This window comes from Chaetodon trifascialis, chromosome 3, assembly GCF_039877785.1.
Source record: "Chaetodon trifascialis isolate fChaTrf1 chromosome 3, fChaTrf1.hap1, whole genome shotgun sequence".
Lineage (NCBI taxonomy): Eukaryota > Metazoa > Chordata > Actinopteri > Chaetodontiformes > Chaetodontidae > Chaetodon > Chaetodon trifascialis.
Genome location: NC_092058.1, coordinates 8801750 through 8829722, shown reverse-complemented (window position 1 = coordinate 8829722; position 27973 = coordinate 8801750). Strand labels below are relative to the sequence as shown.

The window sequence follows — 27973 nt, the reverse complement described above, 5'->3', positions numbered from 1 at the left end:
GGCAGCATATGTTTAGAGTGTTCTGTAATATGATTTTAACAGATGTCTTTCAGCCAATCACAAGTAGTTTTGGTATAAATACAGAAAAATTCGCACCACCCAGTGTTGTATTCACATCCATGTTGACTTCAGGGAAATGTATGGAAGGATATTTCTATCTGAGAAACTAATCAGTGTCTCTCAATTTCCGGTGAAAGCATGGAAACAGATCCCGCAGTATAATAACTACTGGACTTTTACAGTTGTTTTCTTTATCAGACCATTACTTCAAAATACTGAGTACTTTATAATAGACTCCCATCAAAGGAGTCTTCCCAGGATACTTCCTGCACAGCTTCAAATGCTGTGCAGCATTAGGGACCAAACTCTGAGCCTATGCATTCCTGGGCCTTTGTGCTGGTTGCTGTCTGCAGCTGCGGGGCTGCTGGCTGGTTGATGAATGAACCAATAGCGTCCTGGCTACGTGATGAATGGACCAATAGAGGATGATGGATAACAGTGGAGGGAGCAGTCAAGCAGCGTATGGTTTTGCAGAGGCCCAAAACGAATGTAGCAGGAAGATGTTAAAATCAAGGGAAAGAGAGGGAGGGAGAGGGAGAAAGTGATAAAGAAAGATAGAGGAGACAGGTAGAGGGAGTGTGTGTGTGAGCAGTGATAAGCGAGAGGAAAAAGGAGTGAAAGTGGGAAAGAGCAATGTGACAAAGTGTTAGCAAGAGGAGGAGAGCTGACAAAGGGAGGGAGGATTTATGAGCAGGGAGAAGAGTGGACGGAGAGAGAAGAGAGACACAAAGACAGAAGTGAAGACCAAGAGTCTGCAGCCATAGAGGCTCTGTCAGTGTGCTAATGTGAGCATGCTATCATACAGCAAAACGTATGACGTTGAGCAGGTTTAATGTTTACCATGTTCACCTTCCCAGTTTGGTGTGTTAGCATGCTAACAATTGCTAATTAGCAAGCAGATGGCAATATCATAAAGAAAGCCTCTTCTAAAAAAAGACCTCATATTTGATGATAAATGAAAAGTTAAGGGTCTACCAGAGTCAGCTGAATTCCTCCTGAGGAGACAGGAATGAATGTCCATCCAAGACCGAGTTGTTGAGACATTTTAGTCTGTGCAAAATTTCATGGCAGTTCTTCTAATAGTTGTTGAGATATGTCGATCAAAACCACTAATCTCTGAAGGAGTCATGAGGATTCGTTCTCTGACTACTTCATTGCACATGATACATCTGATAGCTGTTAAGATATTTCAAGTGGTGGATCGACCAACCAACGTTGTCATCCTTCCATATGCTTCAAGCATGGCTGATAAAAAGGACGTAGGAAGAAAGGAGGGAGTGGAGGTGGGACGATGCACCGTGCACATCGCTTGTGTTATTCAGGTAGTGTATGCTTGTACAAATCCATCTACTGCGTGTCATGATACCACAATCATGCTGCAAAGAATGCCATGAAGTTAAAGCAGACCACTCTGCCTGGCAACCGTGCAAACAGATTATTACAAACAAAGAGTATTATCTGTTCATCCAGGACCCAAAAACTTGTAAAAACAAACAAATGAAAGGCAATGAATAGGTGTGAGATAACTCCTTAAAAACCGCCTCCTCTGAATCCACATTGAAAAGAGATTAAATCCTCTGCTCTTTCCGGCATCAAAACATTAGAAAACACAGTGCATATTTTCAGGTCTCTTGAAGGTGTGTGCGCTGGTTTTCATGCATATCAAAACTGTCCCAACGCAGTTCTCGCTGGCAAGTCAGGACTGAGCCGCGGGCGTAATTTCTCCTGCCAAGGCGACTGATATCTGTAATAGCTACAGGGCGCAACTTCATGCCGCAGAGAGCTCCATAACCCGTGGCAACTTGGCAGGCAGCTTGTAAGGCAGTCATGCAGGTTGGGCTCCAAACAGCTCTGTCAACACTGCACAGAACTTCACAACAAAGGAAGACTGATTAAAGTTTGGGGGTGTCTGCACACCTGTTCATCCTCTGATATCAAAAAGAATCTCTTGCTTCTATTCACGGGCTGTACACCGCATATCCTTCAGAGTCTGTGAGAGTCATTAGGAGCAGTCGAGCGCAGAGGAAACTGAATGGATTGTTCGTACACAGAGCTGAGTGATCTCCCCGCTGTTTGAAGTCCGTTGATGGAGAACATGTGGGTCAGTTTCCTCCTCCTGGAGTAAGTCTTGCCTTCAAACAGAATATCTAAGTGGGCAAAGGGAAGACAGAGAGCAAGGAACAGGAAGAGCAAGCAGGAGGTGAAGACGAGAGGCTGGAGTACAGAGTGGGAAGTGAAAACAAAAAACTAAATCAGTGACAAAACAGCTCAAAATTCATCACAAATAGACAATAGTTGTTATTCTTCTTCATGCAGTTTTCCCTCCTCATTCAACTCCGCACATTACCAAGTCAGTGTGGCCTCTTCTACCTTTTAAAAGTAGAAATGCCACACAATGGAAATACTAATAATCAACAAATAAAAAAACATGAAAAAGTATTCATAATACAGAATGGCCATTGTCAGAGTATTATTATCACATTATTGGTTCATTATCACTGGTGCATTTATATGTAAGCAGGACTTCAATGCTGTTTTTAACAGCTTTAACCACTATTAGATGGTTTCATCTGTAACAATGCATCATATTTGAAATTGTGTTTGTATGTTGTCAATGTAAGATGCTTATCTGAAAGTAACTTAAGCTGTAAACATGACAGAAAAGAAATGTAGTGGAACAGAAGTATAAAGTGGAAGTAAATTAAAATACTCAAGTAAAATACAAGTACTGTACAGCTCAGTAAATGTACAGTAGTTTAGTACATTTACGTAGTTATTTTCCACCATTGTTTATATCGTAGCAGAGCCTCCAGTGTTCATCAGCTCGTTTTTTGGATGCTGCCTTTGAAATGCTTACAAACGCAGTGTTACACTTAGACTAATATTGGTGTTTTTGAAATCATCAGCTCATCTGCTTTTGCCTCTTTCTTCTGCAGGAGATGCATCTGACAGCAGATGTCAGACTAACGATCGGCGATGACAATGCCATGATGGTGAGTGTTTGGTGCAGTCTGTTTTAACTTCTGTCTGATGTGTGTGCTCTTCATTCTGTTTTTCTGCCAATCATTTTGCGTGAATAGTACATTGTCTTGTTTTTATTTTCATGTCACATTTTATGGCATCAATACGTCAACAGTCACTCAGTAGGAGGATCAAGCTGCAGGGCAACAGACAGCTTAATTTTTCCTGTGTCAGATGATTGACAGTGAAAACGCTGGAAATAACAAAACAGAAACTAGTATTTCAGTCCTTCACTTCAGCAAAAGATGCAATAGCACACTGTGAAAATCCTCCTCTATCAGTAAAATCACTCAAAATCTTACCACTTAAATAAAATCTTATCAGCAAAATGTACTTCAAGTATCAAAAGTACTCGGTATGCAGAAAAATGGTCGCTGTCAGTGTTTTATTATTATATATGAAGTTTTTGGATGAACATCACTGCTGCATTAATGTGCATGTTGCATTTCACTGCTGTATATAAATAAATACCTTATTTAACCACTTTAGTTGTGACAATGTATTTTCCAGATAATCCCAGCAGGGTTTTAAACAGTTTATTTTACTTAAGAAGTAGAAGAATTTTCTCAACTGCCACTGAAGCACTTAATCGATCAGTTTATCAGAAAAATCACCAATTTTTGAAATAAGTGGTCTTCACTGGACAGGATGTATTAATCTGAAAAGTACGTCGCAGTTATAAAAGTACAATATTTCCCTCTGAGATGTAGAGCAGAAAGTTACAGAAAATGCTGAAGCACCTCAAGTTTGTCAGTACAGTATTTCAGTAAATGTACTGAGGTTGATTCCGACACGGTTCAGGTGTCATTTCATTGTGATGGATCATCTCTGTCAGGGCTCTGATGTCTTCCATTTTGCTAACTGTATGCAAACAAAGCACCGGGATCATTTAAAGCAGAGGGGACCATTAGTGGAAAAAAATAGGAAAACAAAACACCACCATTATCCAGCTTCTTTCAAGTCATGCCATGCTCCTGTCACTGTAATGAGATGAAAACAAACAGTAACTGTAGCCCTGTGTGTGTGTGTGTGTGTGTGTGTGTGTGTGTGTGTGTGTGTGTGTGTGTGTGTGTGTGTGTGTGTGTGTGTGTGTGTGTGTGTGTGTGTGTGTGCACAGCGCTCTCTTGTCTGGTATCAATGGCAGTCACTTAGAGAGTGTGAGTCAGTGTGTTTACTGTTTTCACAGATGGAGCTCTGACACTGTCTGGATAACTGAGATAAATGACTCGCACTCCGGCTCAGCAGATGGGAAAAACAACAGCCAGTCACACACACACACACACAAACACACACACTCACAGATATACTGTAGAAATGAGGCACTTTATCAACCGATATATTTTTGCTTCTAATCACAGCAGAGCAGACGACCGCAGGATAGAGTAGCTACTCATTAGTGGGGAAACGTCGGCTGGTGATTGGCTCAGTGTGGCCACAGATTTAAGTCAATACAGGAAGAGCTCATCTGCAGTCATTTAACAGCTCCAGCTATTTTCTGGGGATTTTGACATGAAGCAAACAAGAGAGAAAAAGTGAGCACCATGCCAATGAGGTCTTCCCATATGCAGTGAATTCTAAACTACAGTATGGGGCCATGAGTGAGTTTCTGAAAAATGTCTCACTGGCCATATTCCATCACGCAGTCTTTAAACGACAAACAAAGGTTAATGTTGTTTAGCGGGGGGCACCAGAGCAGGTGGGTTACAATCTGCTGCTGGTCTGCAGCTCAGTGCGGCCTGCTGCTCCACGACCAGAGTGCCCCTGATACTCCGGACAAATACTGCCCCCATGTGGACAAAACCACTTCAGCTGCTCTGAGTGAAGCAGGGGTCTGCTGTCACACCCAGAAGGACCCTGACCCAGACCCTCAGCCTACATGTTCCTCACTTGTCCTGTGAGCAGATGCAGTGTGAGGGTGGCTGATCTAATAACTCATGTTCAGCGGTGGTTCAGTGCGCCACGCAGACACGCTGCTTTGGTTTCACTATATTGATGTACTAATATATTTAAAAATAGATTTGTTTTCACCTGTTTCAGAAGGTTAGTGCAAAGAAACTGCAGATTTTATTTATTTATTTTTTTGCTGAAGTTAAAGCTGAGTTCTCCTGCATCGGATTAAAAAATAATAATAATTTTGTTGGTTTTTAACTGCACTTTCCTTGGACTCATTAACTTACATGATTGTATTGTCACATTATAAAACCAATCTTTACTCTGCCAAAGTGTTTTCTGGTAATATGAGCTGATGATCCTCACACCACATCCTGAGAACTGACACTTCATCTCCTCTCAAAGCTGTCACGTGGACTGACACTTTCAGGTCCTCACATTTAACCACCAAAAAACTTGTTCAGCTCCCACAAATTCCATTTCTCGTGCAGTTTACTCCTTTCAGTGCTGACACGTCAACTGATATCATCTTTCAGTTCATACTATTGGATCAGCACTGATTTCTCTCAAGACCTCCACATCAACTTCCACTTCCACGTAAATTTATCACCCATGCTGCGACTGACATTTCCCATTTCATTTTCTCTTTTCAGAATTTCCCTCTGAACAGCATTTACATTTAATTTGACACTTCAACTTCTCTCAGGACCTCCACTTGAATGCTACTTCATCTTCTTTCAATTTTTTTTATTTTTATTTTGACAGACTTCAACTAAAGCAGCTGTTCAAAAGCAAATTTTCAGCAGCAAGCACATTTTTTCTTTTTCTCTATACACACTTCATTTCAGTCATGAAATTCTCTAAACTTTGCCTCAATGTCCCATAAATTTTGATTTGCCAAACTGAACTGATGATTGTCACGTCACATGCTCACTTCCCTAAACATTTGGCTTGTGGTGCAACACGCTCATCACTTTATTAAGAAGTTACTCATGCCAAAGCTGCATGTTTCCAGGTCAAAGGACAGCACACACACCAGCACACACTCTTATCAAAACACATTTGAAATATAATTTATTGCACATTTAAAGATCAACATAAAGTGGCACGATACCCATTTCAATCCCGTTACATCGGAAACAAAAGAAGACAAAAGAAGTCCTTACAAAATGCTCACACCTTCTGTTTATGATCAGTTTTGACTTTAGAACAAAATGGCCATGAAGTTGCAGGAATGCCAGACCGAAACTGCATAGATTTATAAAAAATAAACCATAAAAAAAAACGACCGTGACACTTCTTTATAATATGGAACAGAAAACCCAATCAGACCTTGGCATTACTCATATTTGTCATGAGTCCATTAACTTCCACATTGTCCCGGTGACTTACAGGCCGTTCAGTGCGTCAGAACAAACAGGGTATTTCCCAATCTAAAGGAGGAAAGCACTGGTAACATGTTCTTGGAAAGATATACATATCAGGCCCAATTTTAAATTGTCTTTTGCAGATATGATTTTATATTAAGCCCAATATTAAAAAGAAAACATTCCTTAAGCCCCATTTACAGTAGCATCTTATAATTAAAACATTTTGGGAGCAGGCGTGCGTCACTGTAAAAACCTCGACATGGAGGAGCAATTAAAGAAAAACTACACAAAAACAAATTACATGATAGTCACAGTCATTTAAGATACTATTTACATCTTTGACCTCATTTTTCATATCACAACCAAATCTCCACTTCCATTGTGGTTTTCGAATCGTCCACATTATTGATTGAATTAGCCATCAGGATTCATCATCGCTGATTAATAACGTCACGTGTTAGTGGGCATGGACCTTCTCTCTTATGGCTGCATGGCTCAAATTTGATAACTGATTTCATAGTATTTGTTGGCAACAATCTATAACTTTATATCTACTGTGGCTGCATCGACTACGTGACACCCAACATAAATACCTGCCATTTGAAAGTGGCTTACATGATACAAAAACCAACTCTAAAGAGCTACAGTATGTACAGTATGACGGCCAGGACTGGCAGCAGTGGGTAAGATAAAAAAAATGAATCATAGGTTGATGGCACAAATGTTCAGAAGTCTGTTTATGATCCCGTCGCCTCACCTGAACCTTGAGTAAACATACACGTGTTGATGTACAGTACAGCATAAATACAAACCCAGCCAATGGTCAAGAGAAGAACGGCACAAAAGCATGCTAACTGGTTTTAAAATCAACTCTTATAGTAAAGTCATACACACAGTTTTATTAACGTTACCTGATCAAAGTTTTATAGTTTCATTAGGGCCGCCTGGTTGCATATTTTTATGGACACAACAGCTGTGAAGTGAATGAAAACTTTTCGAATCCTCCAGCAAACAGCGGCAGGTTTATCTGTCCTGTTTACTCGCCAACAAGAGGTTCGACTGGGGAAATGATGGAGAGTTTTACTGGTAATTGTAAGTAAACAGTTGCCTGTTTGAGAACTACAAACCCCAAATACGCTCCTTGATAATAAAACATTATATACATGCACAGCAGAAAAGAAATGTGATTTGTTTGGCACACAACAGCACAGGCTTTTACGCTCAGGGTCCTCACATCTTGAGCTGAGTTGGATATTAAACAGTAATATGATTAGTTTGGTAGCCATATCAGCCTGTTAGTAGGTCACATAAATGTTTGATGAAAGTTAGCCCACTTACGCCTCTGAGGAAATGAGCGGATAACTGCTAAAACTGCTCTTTAGTGCCACTGTTGACTGTGCTGCTTATTTCCAATGCAACTTTAAAGTTAAAATCAAGGTAAATCAAAACAATAAGCATTCAAACACTACCTGCATCAAAATCATTTTTAATCATCGAGGTTGGATCCAGCTGGCCGCGATGGCCGTCCAGCGTGTGTGAAGACATACAGCTAGAAAAGAGAGGGAGGGTTAAACAATAGAGAAAGGCCTCAAATTTTTATTCAGTTCACCTAATTATCAGTCTTACAGAACATGCCTGTGGAGTACATTTACCCTGGCACTACCATATTGGTGGTTCTAACAACCTTGCCTATTGATAATCACAGAGAAAATAAAGAAAAATCAGGAACCTCCATCTGCCACTGAACAAAACCTTAAACCACAGGGCGCATATTGTCCTAGTGAACATAAATTAAGATGCAAAGTAGAGTTCCAGAGCTGAGTTATTTGGAGACACTTTGAAGAAGCAGCACTTGAGAAAACTAGAGAGAAATACTGAAAGTCAGACAGAAATAGAGGAAGAGAGGCAGAAGGGACATAAAGGACGTGAAGAGAGACAGACTTTCCTTTGGCACCTGAGCCACAGTGGCAGTGCTCCTCTGCGGGCGGAAAAGGTACCAGACGAGAGAAAAGACACACGACAGAAGAGGGAAAGAGGGAGGTTTCGCTAAACAGCTCGTGTCCGATTGAAATATCCTCCCTTCACCTTCTCTCTTCAACGGGAGGGTTCTTCCTCTCCCGCTCGCTCCGTCGGTAGATCCTGATTCGGTTCCTCCCACATCATTCACACCTCTCAAAAAACATAAACCCGCAAGAGTGGTCCCTCGATCAAATCAGAGCCAGAGTCCGTCCAGCAGGAGTTCTCCTTCACAGCCTTGAACCTCGTTTCTGCAGGAAAACCTTCAGTACACAGTGAGTGCTTGCAGAAAGGAGGTTCTCTGGGTTCTTCTGTAGGTTTCTTTATGGCACATGTTAGGACTTCTGCAGGTTTCTGTCTCGGTTTTGCTTCCACAGAAGAATCTCAAGTTCCTCCCAGATGAGTTTCACAGGCTCAGATCCTCCCACAGGTGCTCCTCTGAGGTCGGTTAGTGCAGATCGTTCTGTGTTGAGGTTCTCCCTCTAGGTTCGGTTCAGTGTGTGGTTCTATAGGTTCTCCCCAGGCTGATACTGGGGTTCTGTAGAGGTGAAGTAGTCCTCTAGGAAGCCCTGCAGGTACTCAAATGTCGGCCTCTCTTCTGGGTCCTTCCTCCAGCAGGAAAGCATGAGCTCGTGCAAGGAGCTGGGGCACTCCGCCGGGCAGGGCATCCTGTAGCCGCGCTCCACCTGGTCGAGCACCTCGCGGTTAACCATACCTGCCGAGAGAAACAGGGATTGAGGTTTAGGGAAAAACAGACATGTTCCTCAAAATTAATACAGTATATCTTACGGATTACATATTCAAATTGTAGGGCTGCAGTTAATAATCCATCTATTATCTGTTATCTTCAGGATTCATCGATCTGCTGATTACTTTTGTTTGGTCTATAAAGTGACTAAAAATAGTGAAAAACGCCACACAATGCCAAAATGCTCAATATCCCAGAGCACAAGATGATGTCCTCAAATAACCTGTTTGATTCAACTAACAGACCAAAAACCCAAAGAAATTCAGTCTACGACCACACAAAAGAAGGAATGACATCAAATCCTCACATCAGCGAACCTGGATTGAAAGAAATTTTGTTTGAAAAATGACTCATGTTTTATCACAACAGTCACAGATTAATTTTCTGTCAACTGAGCTTTCAGCACTCAACCCAATAATTGTTTGAGAACATCTTGTTAAAGAAACATTTGTTGAAATGTTGAATTGTTCAGGGGCTGATACACTGCATGATTCTTTGCTGGTTACCTGGATAGGGGACTCTGCCTTTAGTTGCCAGCTCTGTGAGCAGCACACCAAAGGACCAGACATCAGACTTGATGGTGAAACGACCGTACAGAGCTGCCTCTGGCGCAGTCCATTTGATTGGGAACTTAGCTCCTGAGGAACAATTAGTCACGAGTGAGTGAAAGCACCATGTTGTAGAACAGCATAAACCTTTTTAAACATGTCCTCTCTGCAGCTGCACCAACACCACGCCTGTTCAGTTTCACATTAATACAAGTGAAAAACGATAAAAATAAACTGTGATGGAAAGAGGAAGCATAGACCTACCCTGTCTCGCAGTGTACTCGTTGTCTTCAATCAGTCTTGCCAGACCGAAGTCGGCCACTTTACACACCAGGCTGTCTCCCACCAGGATGTTGGCAGCACGCAGGTCTCTGTGGACATAGTTCATCCTCTCCACGTAGGCCATGCCTGCTGCAATCTGAAGGAAAAGAAGCAGAGAGGACAGGGATCTTAGAATAAATATAAATATTAGATTGATTTTAGTGTAGCTGAACTGCAAGTCACGTTACCTGAGCAGCCATGTCTACTAGCTGAGGCAGACGAAGCATCCTCCCTGCATCCCCTTTAAGGAAGTCCAGTAAGCTACCTTGGCTCATATACTCTGTCACAATGTAGATAGGTTCCTCAGACACAACAGCATACAGCTGGACCAGCTTCTCGTGCCTCAACTTCTTCATGACCTGTGCTTCCTGAAGGAAGGCCTCTGGAGACATGGTGCCAGGCTTCAGGGTCTTAATGGCTACCCGTGTTGTCCCGTTCCATGTGCCTGTCGGAAAAACCAGCAAAATAACATCACTGTGTAAATTCTCTAAAACACTGCTCTTCTTGGACTTAAAGGAAAAGTTTGAACTTTTGGGAAATGAGAAGATCAACGCCACTTTCATCAGCTTGTTAGCTTAGCTTAGCATAAAGACTGTAAACAGGGGGAAACAGCTAGCCTGGCTCTGTCCAACAGGAACAAAGTCCAACTACCAGCACCTCTAAGCTCACTAATTAACACATTCTATCCTGTTTGTTTAATCCGTCCAAAAACAGAAGAGTACAAATGAGAACTTGCCTTTTTATTGGGGGGTTATGTGATGGACTCTGTCTTGGCACTGAGTAGTTGCTAGGCAACCGGTGGATATTCCAGGGAGTTACTGAAGCAAGCAAAGACACAGTCCAGGATATAACCCTCCATAACACGACAAAGTGTTGTTTCTGTGCTTTGGTTTTTGAACTGGCTGAACACATTGGATGTAACATCTTAATTGTTGAGCTCAGAGTTGCTGGTATTTGGATTTAGGTGCTGTTGGACAGAGTCAGGCTAGCCGTTTCCAGCATTTGTGCTCAGCAGAGGTAATCTGCTGCTGATTGAAGCCTTTTATCTAATGGACAGACATCAAACTGGTACAGTATCGGCCTTCTCATCTAACTCTCCAACAGGAAGTGAATAAGCTTCCCGAAATGTCAAACTATTCCTTCAGTGAAAAATAAATCAGCGTATAATAGCTTTTACCAGGATTCACCTCATTAATGCACTTCGAGAAAAGACAAACTGATCCTCATATTTTATATATTCCATGTACAATCTATCTATATGCAAATGTGTGAGAGGAATTCAATCCATTCCGCTAATAAAAGGGCTGGCGTGTCATTCTTACCCATCCAGACCTCTCCAAAGCAACCCTGTCCCAGTTTAAGGTCGAGGCGGAGGGACTCGCGGGGAATCTCCCAGGCGTCCCTGGCCAGTCCCTGGGTCTGAGGTTTGGCCACGGGACACACTTCTGTTAGAGCATGGCACAGCCCATCAGAGTGCTCTGAAAGAGTGAAGAAAAGCAGAGTGAAAGGGCAGGTTAAGGGCAACAGTAATATAAACTGTGGCAGCTTCTGTGTGTCTGAGTACTCACTGCGGTAGTGGAAGACTAGCTGCTGTAGGCTGGTGAACTGGGTGCGTGAGGTTATATAGAAACCTCCACTATCCAGCTTCCTGATCTTGTAATGTTTAACATTCAGGCCTTTGGTGTTATCATAATCCAGCACAGACAGGCAATATGCCCCTGCGAACAAGACAAAACAACAGACAGAGACAGGTTAGAACAATAAAACCAGGCGTATCTGGGCCTGTGTGACAGCTGCTGCGTGGATTTTCCTAGCAGCTGTGCCGGGCAAGTCCCTGTTGGCCCCCTGAGGGGTCCTGGAAACTCAGCTAAACCTTTCTGTCCCAGTCCACTATAAAGTAAAGTTTGATCTGAGTATACAGCCACTTTCCAGAAAACTACATTCAAACTATTGGTTATTAGAATAAAAATATTACCACAAATAAAACATTTAAGACCTTACGATCAAACGTGTAAAACGTGTGACTGAAAAGGCTGAATGGACTTAGCGAACCCAAACTCCACCGCAGAGGTAGTAGCACAGTGAAAGGAACATGAAAAATCCTCCTCTTTGATCTGGAGTTTTGCTGACTGATGTTCACTGTCCTTACCTCCTCAAAGAAACTCTAGAGCAGTAAAGGCACACATCCCAAAGATTTTATCCACACAGTCAATGAACTGACAGTCTATTGACCTGAAGTATCTGATCATCAGAGGACTATTATAGCAGCTTATCCATTGACCTTTGTTAACAACCTGTACTGAGCTATAGATACAGATACTAACTTATTTCTAAATCGCCACAATTTGTGCAGAATATAACTCCTTTTAGGGATTTGAAGCAGGTTACAACCTATGAAATTCTAGCCTGACAAATGATCACATGTATCATGATGAGTCTTAGATGATTTACGCTTCACCCAACATATGAGCAACATGCTTCTGCTCCTCTGTCACACTGAGAAATGCACATTTGACATCTAAGGCAACATGCAGCCAGAGGCCAACACACGCCCTGCCAGAGCTCCTCCTACCCTCCCTGATCACCCCCCTCTCCCACAAGCCTCTCCTTTTACTGTTTTCTCCTCCTCATGCCTCTTCTCCCCTCTCAATGTGCGTGTGTGTGTGTGTATGTTGGGAGAACAGAGACTTATAGCCAGGGGGGACTCCAGCACCCTCCTAGGTTGACCTAGTTCTGGCAGTGATTCACCCCTATCCATTCACAAGCCCCACTCCACTTCACTCCACTCCACTCCACTCTTCCTTTTTCTCCCCACCACTTCCACCAAAACAACCCCCTGAAGAGCCCACCTATGTCACAGGAACTACATCTGACAGCAGAGTTTCAGAAAAAAAATGCAAAAACTTTGCCACAAGCCCAGGGATGTAGATGTTGTGCCACGGGCCTTTGTGGAAGTTAACAAATGACTTAATTACGAGATTCTGCCTCTTTCAAATTGAGTCCCTAAAGATCTACTTAATTCAAAGTAAGATCACACTTGCTGTGCGGAGTAAACTCTAGGGACACAGAGAAAAGTGTCGTCCTTTCTTCACACATTTTACCCAGCAAGTGCAAAATAAAAAGCTCCGGTTTTAGAAAACGTGTTTTACTCAGAACTTTATGTGACGATGCATCTCTGCGCTCCACGGTGCAAAACCAGGAAAAAACTCAAAGCTCTGTGTCTGTTGTTAGATTCCATGCAATCTTTGGTCATTTTGGTCTTTCAACACAAAAACACTGTGATGTAATGCTGCGATTCTCGGCTTCTTCTCATTATACCTAAACAGAAGTCTCAAATACAGGATTTCAAAACTGCCTTTATCTTGAGAAATGAGCAATGCATGCACAGAGGGCTCTTCACTATTGATCAATCTCCCTATTAAACACACAATCAATCCTTTGGTGTATAAAATGCCATAATACAATGACATTTTTATGTAAAATGTTCCTGAAGCTTTGGTTGAGATATTCTGTTTTTCAGACTAATAGTCAAACTATTATACATGGCAAAACAGCAAATATTAAGAGGATTTGAGGCCTTTTTGCTTTAAATGTGTCCTTTTTTTATACTGGGCTTCTGTGGAGGTGAATTATTGCAGATTGATATTGTGTTGAGTGGCTTCTTGATTAGCTGATTGATCGTTTCAGATGTGCAAGCAAGTCTCAAGGCTTAATCCAGGTAACATGGGCAACATAATGTATGAGTTAAATACTCGTCAAAATGGCCTTAGAGACACAGATTTAATCGTTATAAACAGACTCGGAGAGAGGCAGAAGGGCTAATTGGACCATCTTGATAATGACTGTAGCCTCTGGAGTGATGCAGACGTCTGCTCTCTCACCTTTAGTGGTCTCGCTCTCCCTCACCAAGAAGGTTCCTCGTCTGTTCAGGAAGTTCAAAAGGAGCCTCTCTGAGTCACGCCGAGTGATCTTCCCAAAATACCACCTGCCAAAGTGGGCCACAGAGAATGAGATCAGTGAGAAGCTACTAGTGAGCGTCTGGAGCAGGCAGGCAGGAACACTTTTTGACTGGAAATATGGAAGGCTGTGGTGCACGCTGTATCGGAAAATATCGTCTCTGGTCTCTTTACGTTCGCTTGATGTCAATACAGCAGAGAGAATAAAGCTACATTCAGGCTGTGAAGACTAAATGTCTGCAGGAAAAAAAATGCAAGAGCCAAACAAGGAGAGGATAATGTACTCTTCTGCTTGGATGGAGTCGGACGGAGCCACATAGTTGCTGGGGATATAACCACTCTCTCCTGTTGTCAGGGAGCGAGCGAGCCACCAGTCGCCTTCTCTGTGAGAGAGAGAGAGAGAGAGAGAGAGAGAGAGAGAGAGAGAGAGAGAGAGAGAGAGAGAGAGAGAGAGTCAACCATAAACAGAAACCTGACAGAGGCGACCACAACACTTCTTGCTTTTATGATCTGCTAGCTTCCTCCCGATTAAGAGACATTATATCATTATATTTGATGAAAGAGGAACACATTAAGGATGTTTGTCTACATTTTCCTCATTGTCAACAAATGCCACGAAAAGATCAAAATCAACTACGCGATTCCCCTTCCCCGTCGGTAGCTCTCAGGCCCCAAGCTCACAGATTCCTGCTGTTGTGAATGTATATGAGTACAGGAGTACATTATGCATTTGATAGGGACTATTTTCAACTGCGGATGAATACGTTGTAAGTGTATTTACAGCCCAGGGAAGATGTACATGGGATACACTCAAAATAAAGTACAGCGCCAATGTTTGTTATTATGAAGGAATATATCAACCAGTACAAAAGTGTTTCTCATTTATCCGTTTTTAATAGTTTTTGGACGACGATAAGGTCTACGGCACAAACGAATAAGCTAAATCAGGCTTTGGCTGCACAGACTTGTTAACTCACTAACTGTAATGTTGGTTTCATATGATTTGTTGCCAATTGAAAAAAAATACAGAACTTTACCAGACTTATCCATTAAATATCACAGTATCTGCACCACAGGATGAGGTGCGATCTCAAGAGGTTTTAAATTATGACCCCACACAGAAGTGCACAGAGTGATGTAAAGGAAAAACACATTGTTAAGAGAGGAAACAGACAGAAACAGACAACCTTTTGTTCCACTTAGAGTCCCTCAGTTTACATCGTAGACCTTTAAGCTCTAACTGTAGCCAGAGATGTATAATGTTATATACCAAGCAGGTTAGGGCACTAAAACACCCAGTACCTTTAATATTAACTAATTCTTTTGCAGCTACACTATGAGCTTGATCAGACAAATCCAAGCAGCAGCAAGGGGACTGTGAACAAAAGGTTGCGTGAGATTTTTATTGCATTAAGTATTACTGACCTGAAGCTGTACTTTTTCCTAGGAGAAACCATGAAGCATGAGAAAGAGAGAGAGAGAGGGAGAGATAACAGACACAGCAGACACATCAAAACACAGCGAGGAGACACAGCGAGCCAAGCAGCACAGCACAGACAGATAGCAGAGGAGCCGAATATGCTGTGGGACTACACAGTGGGGCTGATACGAGCTGGTGTTCTGAACGTTTTTCAGAGTAGTCTGTAATAATCTTTAATGATTCTGAACAGAGGATTGTGGAAATATCTCTAATTTATCCATAAATCTATCCATAAATGATTATATACTCATGTCATATGGGATTTCTGGACTCACAGATACGATCTCGCTACTTTTGATTCTTGTGTTTAGAAAAGCTTGTAGGTAATGTAGATATTTCATGAATTAAGTATGAATGAATTATATATTTCAGCCCTACTGTGTAGTGCCAGACTATAGATAAAGAACAGGAGACCAGACTTATGGCAGGAAGTTATGGAAAAAGTTCATAGGACACAGCAGCTTTTAAAGACACACATCATTTCTCACTTCCTACTTTTAAAATCACTCTGTTCCTTCTACAACCCCGACTCCAAAAAAACTGCAATGCTGTGTAAAACATAAAACAGAACGTGATCATTTGCTAATCCTTTTTGACAAATACTTCAAAACACGACAAAGATAATATATTCAGTGTTTGACCTCATCAGCTTCATTGATTTTTGGAAATATCTGCTTATTCTGAATTTGATGCCAACAACACGTTTCAAACAAGTTGGGACAGGAGCAGCTGAAGACTGGGAAAGATGTGGAATGCTCCAAAAACACCTGTTTGGATCATTCCACAGGTAAACAGGTTGATTGGTAACAGGTGATAGTATCATGATTGGGTATGAAAGGGGCATCCTGGAAAGGAGCGAGTTTCACCACTTTGTGAACACATGATTGGATAAAGGATGTGACTGCATGAGTTTAGGAACACTTTGTAAAACTGTTTGTCTGCCAATGGTTGCATTCTGTTTTTATTTATGGTTTATGCAGCATCCCAACCTTTTTGGGACCAGAGTTCCAAATCACAGCACTGATACGACTTCAGCATATGCTGATTTCCAACAGGGAAACATCATTTTCACATGTTATCAGGAATGTGAGTGTAGGTCTTTCCATGACAGACTCTATAAAGCGTCTAAAAGACGATGGTGATGACAGTTACCAAAGAGGAACAGAATGCATTACTGAAGAGTCGCTCTGCTCCGTTTTAGGCAACAGATGGAGAGGATCAGACTCTGCAGTCTGCGGTGCTCCACAGTTACCAGCTCTGACTGTGTTCATTCATACTGACATTTGTGCGCACTCACATTCACGTGTGTCTACAAATCTGTTCGTTTAGATTTTTGTGAAGCTGTGGCATCAGAGAGAGAGGAAGAGGCAGCTGACTGTTGATTCTTACGTGTTGTTGACAATCTGCAGCCTGTCGCCTTTCCTAAAGGTCAGATCAGATGCTGTCCGTGACTCATAGTCATACAGCGCCACGAATGTAGTGACACCTCCTGCAAGAAACAACACAAACACACACACACACACACACACACACACACACACACACACACACACACACACACACACACACACACACACACACACACACACACACACACACACACACACACACACACACACACACACACACACACACACACACACAGTTAGGGAACAATGTAATGGAAGACAGAGGCACTTCCCCCTCAGCCCTGTTCACATTCACCATAATCTAACTTTAATGACACAGGTCCAGCCCCTGATGACAATTTGCTTCATTCACTGTAAAGCTATGAATCTTAAGTTATTTTGCCTCTTCTCCAAATCTGTATAAAACAATTTACCAAGGCCAAATGAGAAATATCGACACTCAGGCTGCTTGTGACCGACCGTCCGTGAAGGACAAAGCCATCATACCGATGGATTTCTATTTTCTACACAGCTTTTTACCCTTCCTTTTAATGAACCTGTGATCTAAACCTGGGAACTCTCCAGCCAATCGTTGATTGGCTCATTAGATGCACGGGAGGAGGCGGCAAGCAGAGCCACTCCTGATACACCAGAGGCCCTCTGCTCGCTGGATGGAGCAACATTAACCTAACCATCTGGCTGGTCTAGACACATCACAGCTTAATGTCAAGTAAAATCTGGACAGTGTGACACGATGAGCTTCAAAGTCAAAGACAAGGTTTTAAGTGTGTTTGGCAGTTGATGACGGAAAAAAAACAAACAGTTTTTCCATTGAGAAAGAAATATTCTTATGCGTAACTGTGACTCACAGTCAGTCTGTTTTTAGATAGATGTTCTTTTCTCAGGACTTTTGTGGTCTCAATCTAAAAGCAAATCTGTGGGCGGACTCAGAGATGAATTTTCATCAGACCCCATTAAATCTGTTTCCATTGCACAGTTCTGCTCAGCTTCACAACTTTATCCACACTAAAAATTAGCATCTCTTTATTGTAGACCATTTTGTGCATTCTCCAGTCATTATGCACCCAGTATTACTCTGGCTCTACTGTGTTACCAGTGTTTAAAGCAATAGTTCGATATTTGGGGAAGATCATTTATTTGATTTCTTGCTGCAAGTTAGACGAGAAGATCGATGCCACTCTCACACTCTCTGTTCAGTATAAAGCTGGAGCCAGGAAACTGTTAGCATAGCTTAGTTTAGCATAAAGACCGGGGAAACAGCAAAATCTGGAGCCTCTCTGAAAACCCACTAGTTATACCAGAGTTAGGGTATGCATAGGACTATTTCTCAGCTGGGCACAGTGATTTCCTGGAGTCTTGTCGCTGTGAGGTTCATAGACAACCAGCAGCATGAATACCAATAGCACCCTTTCCCACTGAAGACAAAAGCCAGATGTTAGTGGGTGTTAGAGGCTTTAGCGAGCTTAAGAGCTGCCGGTAGGTGGATTTTCTTGCCTTTGGATAGAGCCAGGCTAGCTGTTTCCAGTCTTTATGCTACGCTAAGCTAACAGCTGCTGGATGTAGCATATCACACTGAATGCATAGATATGACCGTCGTATCAATCTTCTCATCTCAGTCTCTGCAAAAAGCAAATAAACATACTTTCCCTAACATTCCCTATTTTTTATTGGCAAAATTACAATTAGTTTGTCAGAAATATTCTGCAATATTTCCACCAATCTCACGAAGTGTTGTCTACCTGACAGAGGTCCTCTCTGAGGCGAGGTGATGGTGCCGGTGTGGTCCACCCCTCCAAAGAGAGCCGACTCAGGGGTGTTTGTCGGGGCGAGTTGGTGGTGCCCTGGAGGCGCCCGCCTGCCTGTCCCGACAGCAGGGCTCCTGTTGGGGGTCTGGGTCTGCTGGGCGGGGCTCAGGTGGTTGAAGTGCCCGCTGTCTGAGCCTGTGCCGATGGTGCCGTCCAGGCTCATGGAGCGCTGGCCCGGCTCCTTGGGCTTGCTCTTGCCCGCCCCCATGTGCAGACCTGGGAAGAGAGCCAATGATGAGTAAGGATGCAGCACTCTAAGTCCCAAAAGGGATCTCTGGGTTGTTATCTCGATTACTTGTTATACGGCCGATAGAACTGAAATGACTGGCTGGTCAGTCGACACAGAAATAACGTCAACTTTTATAATAATTGATCCCTTGATTAAAACATCTGAATTGAATTTTTTCACAGAAAACATGCTTCATTCTCTGGTTTCAGCTTCTCCGATGTGAGGACTTTCTACTTTCCTTGGTTTTATATCACTGTACAATCAAACACCTTTGGGTTGTGAACTGTTGGTTGAATAAAACAAGACATTTCCAGACGTCACCTGGGACAGGCGTTTTCAGCTAATCACATAAAACTCAGGCCATGTCACACACAGCAGGGCACATGGATGTCAGTCTACTTTTAAAACTCATTTGAGCACATAAATCATGTCTGACCCCCGCACAACCCTTTTCATGCGAAAACCACCGACAAAAACATCTTCATACCATTTCAAAGACGAAATTTTAATTAGAAGCTTATTTAGAAGACAGCGTTCATTTACATTCACATTTTAGAAAAGACTGTCTGTGTGACTGGGCTCTTAATCCATCCTGACGGGACATGAAAGCTGCTCATTCAGGAACGGGAACTGACCCTGTTCAGTTTCTGTTCATTCACCTTTCTCAACCACAAATTCCTTCTAGCAGCGTGAGCCACGCGTGTCACATTCATCGTTGCTCTCCTAATCCACCACAGGGTATCCTTGGAGCTGTTCCAGGTTCAGTTAGAACCGTCTAGCATGCAAATACACTGCGAACAGGACACCTTCAAACAGTCGACGCACATACATTCAAGGTCATTTCTATCTGTTGATTCAATCTGTTTTAAATCAATAATCTACAAGGAAAACAAAGCTTTAAACAAAGGGGGCATTGTGCTGTAATGGAACCCATTGTTAATACTGGTGAGTAGACAAGGACAGAAATGTTTTCACCTCCAATAGGTAATTATAAACCCGCTTCTCCTTTCCATCCTGATGCCAATACATCTATTATGGTCTGATAAATTCAGCCAGACCACTCTGTATTTGTGAGCGCAGACGGAGACAAACATGCTCAGACAGTCAAACGCACCCACAGAAAGTTGGAGTGCCGTGTTCACACACAGCGAGTCAATCCACCCCTCGAGTCACTGCAGAGTGACTCACTGTGAGACCGGCTATTTCAGGCCAGCTGAAACAGAGACAGTCACACACACATGAAACAGCCTTGTTCCTTTGTGAATAGAGGCCCTCTCAGTTCCAGACAGAGTGTATGCAGCATGTGTGTAGGTGTGTGTGTGTGCGAGTGTGTGTGTTTATGTGCATGAGCAGCTGTTCCTTGGTTTCTGGGAAACGAGGCTCTATCGCACACTAACACCCAACCACAGTTGGGTCTCACATCCTTTTTCCCAACACATGCGTGTCTCCAGGATACTTGTGTGAGTCTGATAGACAGGACAGAGAGGGTTATTAACAGACAAGGAGGAAGGAACTGGCAGTGGCTGTAAAAAGAACGCGTAGGTGGTTGTTGTATACTGCATGGACAGCTGAGGCTTAGTGGGTGTTTTAAGTGTAATGTGCGAGCATAACATAATTACACAGGTATGGGAATTCTCAAAGATACGGACGGATCCCACTGTGGAGATGTGTGGGCGTGTAAAGCTGCGTGAATGTGCACGAGTGTTGAGCGATTTCAAGCGCACACGTACAATCATGCAAGCTTTGATTCAACTCCTGCCAGGATGTAATCTGGCGCACTGGGGGGTTAATGTATCCCATGGTGCATCACTGAGTCACACAGAGATGGGCCCACAGGCCTGAAGGAGAGGTGGACTGGACTGTGTGAACTGTGTGAAGAGTAAGCTGCTCGATTTGGCCGGCTAGTCTGGATATCAGCAGTGGACGCTGCGACCTTCTGCTGCCTCCTCGAACATCTAGAAGATCACGGTGGATGAGAAACACTCAGCAGCATTTAAGAAATAATAGAGGCACTTATGCAACAGATAAATATAGAAGTCCACGAAGTCAATATATGCATGCAAGCAGATATGTGAGCTGCTTGAATCCATGCAAATCTGCACAGTTATTATTGAAAGAGCCAAATCTTACTGAAAAATCACTGACATGGATGTTAGCCTGGAAGCTTTAACCATCTACAACTTCACATGCTCCTGTTCTACACATGGTTTACAACATACAAAAAGCTGATTTCACACTTACGGTCAAGTTCCTTCAGCTTAATCCTCACTGACCACTGAAAAGAGGCCTTCAAGAAGTTTCTCAAGGTCTAATTGGGGATTTCAATCCTGACTCTTGTCATCACAAGGTCCAAAGCTTGAACACCTGAACCACAGAGCAGCCTACAGTAGAAGACCAGCGCTTTAGGAATGCACTCAAAGACAATGAGGATCTACGAAACCTCACATAAGGTGGAACAGACAGAGTTTCATCAGTGAAGTAACTACTCCCACATGGGTTACTGTGTCTTTCTGATGTCACGCTATATGGATGAGTAAAAATACTGTCATACCAGTGCTGGAGTGATGTGTCAAAAGTGGACTTAAAGGAACAAATGCATTAGACGTTCAAAGTAGACGTATGAATTTTTCTGACGTATGTTCAGAAAATGTCCCCCGCCTTGATTGATTCTATACTTTTCACAAATTAAACATTCATTCCTTGAGACTTACATCTAATTAGTTAAGAGCACAGGGAATTCGGACCCAGCTCTTATCTTCATAAACAATGAGTGAGTACCAGGCAGAATAGGACATTCTCATTAGGACTGCAATGAACAGTTATTTTCATTGTCAGTTAATCTGTCAATTATTGTCTTGATTAATCAATTAGTTTTTTAGTCCATCAAATGCCATAAAATGGTGAAAAACGTCAATCAGTGTTTCCCAAAGCCCCAAGATGACTGCCTCAGATGGCTTGTTTTGTCTATAAATCAAACATATTCAGTTTACTTTCATCGAGGAGTGACCAGAAAATAATCACATTTCAGAATTCAGAATTTTGACTTTTTTTCCTTAAATTACTCAATCCGATCAATCTATTATCAAAATAGTTGGCAATTCATTTAACAGTTGACAAGTGATCGATGAATCGTTGCAGCTTTCATTTTAACCCTGATTCTCTGGTTGAAGGAAAGTCAAGTCTATTAGGAAAACCGACTAATGATCAGGTTTACGCACACACTGATCAGGGGAGGTAATGATCCTCGACCAGCCCTGGAAACATCCCAATAACATTCAGAAACCATGTCCTGTCAGAGTCACTCTCCACTGGTTCTCTCCAGGACACCACAAACACCAGAGTACCCTTGAAAGCCATCAGAGCCTGCAGATGTAAACAAGAGAGCTAGCTCCGTAGCTGAGCCTCACGCCTTTTCCTAATATGGTGTCAGAGCGGCCTAATATCAAGAAGTGCTCACATGTGACGACTTCCAACATTGTGATATAAAATGGAAGCAGAATAGAGAAGAAAAGGCGATGGAGACTAAAGTATAATGGCATATAAGACAAGAAGTCGTTCAAAGGATAGGAAAAATTAAAAAAATGGAAAATATGAGGAATAGGAGATGAGGAGAGATTTCAGTCCCTCGTGCACTTTTCCATTCAACAGGAGCACGGAGGAATGTGGGAGAACCAGATTGCGCCGCACTGCTACGACTGCCAGGGACTGCAACAAGAACAGGCACCTGAGCAGTGGGAGGGCGGGATGGGAGGAAGGAAGCGAGGAGGGAGATGGAGCTGTGCTGGTGGTGGTGGTGGTAGTGGTGGGGGTAACAAAGACGCTCTATTTTCCCTTTTTTTCCCAGAATATTAATCAAAATCTCACTCTAAAATAAACCCTTGTCGCCTTGCTGCACCTAGCGTTACAGGATCATCATCATTTTGAGAATGAATTTTCATTTTTACAGTCAGACTTGACTGTATTGGTGCATTTATGCATGTTAAAAATGCTTCCTGTTTGTATTAGATTAATCTTTTAATTTAAAGCAGCATGAGCGACAATTCTGCTCTTAAATGTGCTGTACAAATACAGTTATATAACGTGGTTTAATAATGTCAGAAAAGCGACAATGAGCACACAGACATGCGGACTGGGTGAGTGAAGTTATGCCTGGTTGTGTTGTGGGAAAGGAGATTTTAAGGATTAGATATGAATCATGGCAAACAGAGGCTTCGTTCAAAGGCTGTTCTCTGAGTGCCGTTTACCTCAGAACCACGATGGAGTTCAAGAGCACTTCAATTTCTGCAGTACATTTATCACTAAGCTGTGTTTTTCTCACAGTCGCAGTGTTGACTGAGTCTTGCAAAATCTATAAAACTAAGTACGTGAACTGAATGCTGGGAGTGAGGGGGAAATACCATAGGGAAAGGAGGAAGTGAGCAGAGATGCCTGACAGGAATGTAAGTTAATAAAGCAGGCAAGTCCGAACACCTGTCAGATGCTGACACTCCATCACATCAAGGCCGACAGTGGCAGCAGTTTCATGTGACATGTGCTCCAATCTGCCTCGGAAAATGGCAGAGAGCTACACTGTCATTTCAAATCGGACTGCATGATTAAAGGATTGCTTCACATTTTTTCCAAGTCCGTCTTAAAGTGACATTCCCATGCCTAAATGTGCATGGAAACAGTGTTTGGTTGCTGTAACTGGCCCCACAGAGATCCCCTCTTAACATGATTCCAGTGAGGTCAGAAATCAAAGCTCCCCGCTCAGTATAAAAACGTGTCAGAAAAAACACAACCACTTTGGTCCAGACTGAAATATCTCAGCAGCTGTTGGATGAATTGCCATGAAATTTTGTACAGACGTTCACGTTCCCCTCAGGATGAATTGGAATCACTCTGGTGATACCCCGGCTTTTGATCGAGCGCAATCACCAAATAAAAGAAACATTAGTTTGACCAAATACCTGCAGAACTAATGACGCTCCCATCAGCCGCCCCTGCAGCTAACAGCTATACTTCATGTTTACTGCTAACCAGCAAGTAGATAATAACATGCTCATCTAAAACAGTGAACACGGTAAACAAACCTGCTAAACTCCAGCATGTGAGCGTTGTTACTCTGTGAATTTTAGCATGCTGACGTTAGCATTCAGGTCAAAGCGTATAGTACGTACAGCCTCACGGAGCCTCAAGCGTGGCTGTGGACTCTTCACCCCTCTTACTGTCCCTCCACCACGGCTCAAAAAGGGACCCTTGTGCAGGGAAACAATGAGGGCATTTGGTGCTAAAATGACTTACTCTGGAAGAGATACCCACTAGATCAGACCAACTCTGAGGCCTCATATTAGCTTCAGATGAACTTACATTTTTTGTGGATTTTGTCGCTTATGTTGGAATCTCTTTATGGACAGGAGTGACTAAAGTTTAGCATGTGAGTGTTGTGTAAAGAAAGAAAAATCTACCCTTTAAAATCCTTGATCTACAGTCAATACTACGCTCCAGGGAATAGCGCCTTTACATCAAGCCTTCCAATTATCTGCTGAAAGATCTGCACATTGTAGTCTTGTGGAGAAAATTACGTTGCTGGGTTCCAAGTTCATCGCAGAGTAAAACCTGAACGAACAAATAACCTAGATACCGAAGCTCCACACAAGACATGCAGAAATTGGCTGCAGAAGATTGCTTCAAAGCAATTAAGTCCGAGCTGAAATTTGAGGACAATGTTTTAGTGCTAAAGTAACTGATTATGCTCTGCTTTCAACTGCACGAAGCATTTAACTCTTTCTCACATTTCCTGTCTAATCAGCATTTGCAATCCTCCATCTGAAGCTGTACATTTCTGGTCAGGCACATAAGCACATTTGGCCATGACAAACCTCACTGAGTCACAACAGACGGTAACAGTTGCCACTGTGCTGCAGAGAGTGAAGGAGCTCGAGCCAATGTTTCACTCGAATGGGAAAATTACAGTTTGCCCTGGGGAGGAGAGGCGAGGGAGCGGGGAGGGGGCAATGATGGTTCCTCAAGATCAAAACGAGAGGAAATGTGCACATTAGCATCACTGTCTCATCCTGCTACATGTTAGACAATAACATGAAACGTTGCAGTCCACATACATGGATACTACACAGATCATCTATATTTAGCCTGGGACAGACAGAGCGAGCCACTGATTTAAAGAGGGCCAAAGAAAAGACAATGCAGTCACAGAACTACCAAGTCCTGTCCCATTTTAGCACTGAGGATGCCTCAATCAGATATTCTCTGTTATCTTTCCCCCAAATCTTTTGCTGACCTCACTCACTTCGTCTGTGTCTTGCTGTCAGTTCTCATCTCCCCTTTTCCTTAGTGACAAAACACACAGAGGAAAGGCGAGAAGGAGAAGAGGACGAGGAGGACTGTGGCACTCGGCTGATAAAGCCCACTCCCTGTTTTCTGTCCATTATTAACTAGCGACTGTGAGTGATCCAGGCTATGAGGAGCAGCCGCTACTGCATGACTGATTCTATAAAGGAGGGCAAAAGGTGGGGAAGGAGGACATGGAGGCTGTTTCATTTCAGAGGCGCCACACACTTCTTAAATTATTAACTAGAAATTTGTAGCACTCTTATTGGCCGTCTGTAATCATTTACAGACAGCCTCTCTTTGTGATACTCTAGTTATCAGAATAACTAATATTTGTTCTCTCTTCAAACATGTAAATATTGAATCTTTGGAATGACAGAAAGCTGAACACAACAGTTTATTTGACAATTAAAGCCAACAAAACCTGCAACCATTAGCCAATTAATCAGTAAATCGACAGCCAAATAATCAGCAATCAATAACTTTAGCCATTTTTAAGCAAAACAACTCCTCAAATGGGAACATTTCCTCTTTGTCTTTTATGACAGTGACTTGAATATCTTTGTGTTCTGAACTGCTGACCAGACAAAGGGAGACATGGAAATGTAACTTTCAGAATATTTTTCAGTATCTGGTCACAATCCATAAACCAAACTATTAATTGGGTATTCTTATGAATGGATAATAATAATAATAATTATAATAATAATAAAAAATATGCAACCCTAAAACCAACATTTGACTGCCCTTTGAACAACAAGGGAACATTATGTATTCTGACCCGCTGTAAGATCTCTCTCAGCATGTTATTTCAGATAAAGTCATTTAACATTCCCACTTGATTTTCCGGTGTTATTTCTCATGCTACGCCACCCTCGTGTTTATCACATGAGGCTAACATGTTATTGCCTCCTCTGAGGTTGCTCAGTGTAAAATCCAACGCTGAGCTTTCCCATGATTCATGGGTCTCATTTTTAGCAAACCTGAATCCACTGCCTTATGGAAATTAGCTGGAACTGGTCCAAATCCCAAAACCAACTGCAAATAGATTAACCACATAATTAAAATTCTATTTCCACGGGATTAAACACCAGTTGTCAGCAAAGCTGCTTTCAAAGAAACAAGGGGTGGGGTAGTAGCTGCCTACAGGAGTAGCAGCTGTCAAGATGATAACGTCTTTGCTATGGGAGGGAATAATAAAAAAAAAAGAATAATAAAAACATCAACAGTCCGTGTTTGCCAAACGGATCCACATTAGGCACGTAAACAGGGATTTATGAATGGGAAGAGGGATAAAAGGCGACAATGCTGCTGTGGCTGTCGTGGGCTTCAGCTCACAAACAGCGCATATGCGGCCTGATGAATCAAAACAGGTGCTGTTAAAGCTCCATTTTGAATTTCGATGGATTGTTGGCTCCTCTTTTCTAACCGCTGTCGATTTACTTGCGTCTTCGCGGAGCATTTTGGCTCGTGAGAGAGTCAGACATGAGGCATTTTGCACACACGGTGCGCATTTTGTGCGGGGTGTAGTAAATCGTCAACAGCGTAGCCCTGGCACAGACCGAGCGGCACTGACCAAATGTGCGAGCGCCGCTGACTGAATGGCCTGTGCAACAATGAAACACAAGTCCGTGTGAGGGGGGACCGTACGCTGTGTGTAAAAACACCAGTACGGGGAAACAGACAGCCACAAACCACAAACCTTGTATGCAATGGCGAGATAAATCACATTTTCTCGCATTAACACGCCACAAGCCCTAATTAACTCACCTTTGACGCGTCTTGAGATTCAGCCCAAAAATCAGAGACGCGCAGCGAGGAACCGTGTTAAATCCTGATGGCTGTCCTCATTAGAGAAATAATGGAAGCGGATGGCCAGTTGCTGTGGAAACCTCGGGCCGGCCACGAATCCCATTTAGCGAATTTCGGCAGAATCGCAGAAAGGGGAGGTCATGACGGGGACTGCCTTCAGGAGCAGAGGGCACAGCTGCCGGGCGGCTGCGGTGGGCCGGACAAACACCAAAGTGTCGGTGAAGTAGCCTGTTCAGCTGGGAAGAGTCGACGGCGCGGTAAATTCATGCGAGGAAGCAGGAGTGGTGTGGTGAGGAGAAGACATGCCTCGTAGGGGGGAAGGCACGGGATAGTGCATCACTGACGAAACACGAGAGCGCAAATATGATGAGTCTGGATTTTACGGTTTTTACGCAGCAGCGGCGGAGTCAGGGAGGATTCACGTCGTGTTGCGTAACTCAACCGCCGTAAGAGTTGAATTCAGCGAGGCGTCGGCAGGCGAAACACCCCCGTTTAGCTTCTCTAAAGCCGCTTGGAGTCACGACTGAGAGAGTCCTTTTTTGTATTACAAGCAGTTACAACAACGCGGCTCAAAAGTTCAGCATATAAACCTCTCTCGTCATTCACAGCACTGTTAGCTTCCTTGCTGGCTAACAGAATCGGTTGCTAAGCGACACACACTTAATGAACGGTCACTTTGGATTGGCGTATTAATATAAAACTTAACCGTTTTCCGGCCTCGCAGGTGAAGAGTTTTCAACGGTTTCGAACGTGAGTCAGCCAATCACGACAGAGGGTCGGAACTACTTGCTGGAGAGAGTAATGTATTTTGATCTGTTAGCCTATTTCAAACATAGCCAACTTGGCTAGGAAAATAAAATTTTATCTCGTCAACACAAATCTCATGTTTTCCTTGTTCAGTCTTGATTATGACATGTCCAGGTGTATTTTATATTGGTCAGCCTGACCAGCATTGGCTTTTTGAGGCATATATTGTAT

At 42.8% G+C, this 27973-nt stretch overlaps 1 protein-coding gene across 3 annotated transcripts; it reads right to left on the bottom strand.

Moving 5' to 3' along the window:
- Nucleotides 1–6019: 6019 nt before the first annotated feature.
- On the bottom strand, nucleotides 6020–27398 carry LOC139328565 (proto-oncogene tyrosine-protein kinase Src-like). Of its 3 annotated transcripts, XM_070958349.1 has the most exons (12): nucleotides 26954–27091; nucleotides 18559–18840; nucleotides 16800–16899; nucleotides 15356–15373; nucleotides 14215–14313; nucleotides 13856–13959; nucleotides 11543–11692; nucleotides 11297–11452; nucleotides 10163–10419; nucleotides 9918–10071; nucleotides 9612–9743; nucleotides 6020–9072 (listed from the first exon to the last, which is right to left on the bottom strand). In XM_070958349.1, exons 2-12 carry the CDS (start codon nucleotides 18830–18832, stop codon nucleotides 8864–8866), a joined length of 1653 nt encoding a protein of 550 aa, XP_070814450.1. In that variant the 5' UTR covers nucleotides 18833–18840; nucleotides 26954–27091; the 3' UTR covers nucleotides 6020–8863. The 3 variants fall into 3 exon arrangements, with proteins under 3 accessions (XP_070814450.1, XP_070814451.1, XP_070814449.1); XM_070958350.1 differs by lacking the exon at nucleotides 15356–15373 and having other exon boundaries at nucleotides 26954–27398; XM_070958348.1 differs by lacking the exon at nucleotides 15356–15373 and having other exon boundaries at nucleotides 11297–11692.
- Nucleotides 27399–27973: the final 575 nt, after the last annotated feature.

Excerpts from the sequence above, each read along its gene's own strand:
- LOC139328565 (XM_070958348.1), bottom strand. The coding sequence starts at position 18,832 with ATGGGGGCGGGCAAGAGCAAGCCCAAGGAGCCGGGCCAGCGCTCCATG. Across the intron at positions 14,314-16,799 it reads CTGCAGATTGTCAACAACAC|AGAAGGCGACTGGTGGCTCG; the intron begins GTAAGAATCAAC and ends TCTCTCTCACAG. Across the intron at positions 9,073-9,611 it reads AGGCAGAGTCCCCTATCCAG|GTATGGTTAACCGCGAGGTG; the intron begins GTAACCAGCAAA and ends TTCTCTCGGCAG.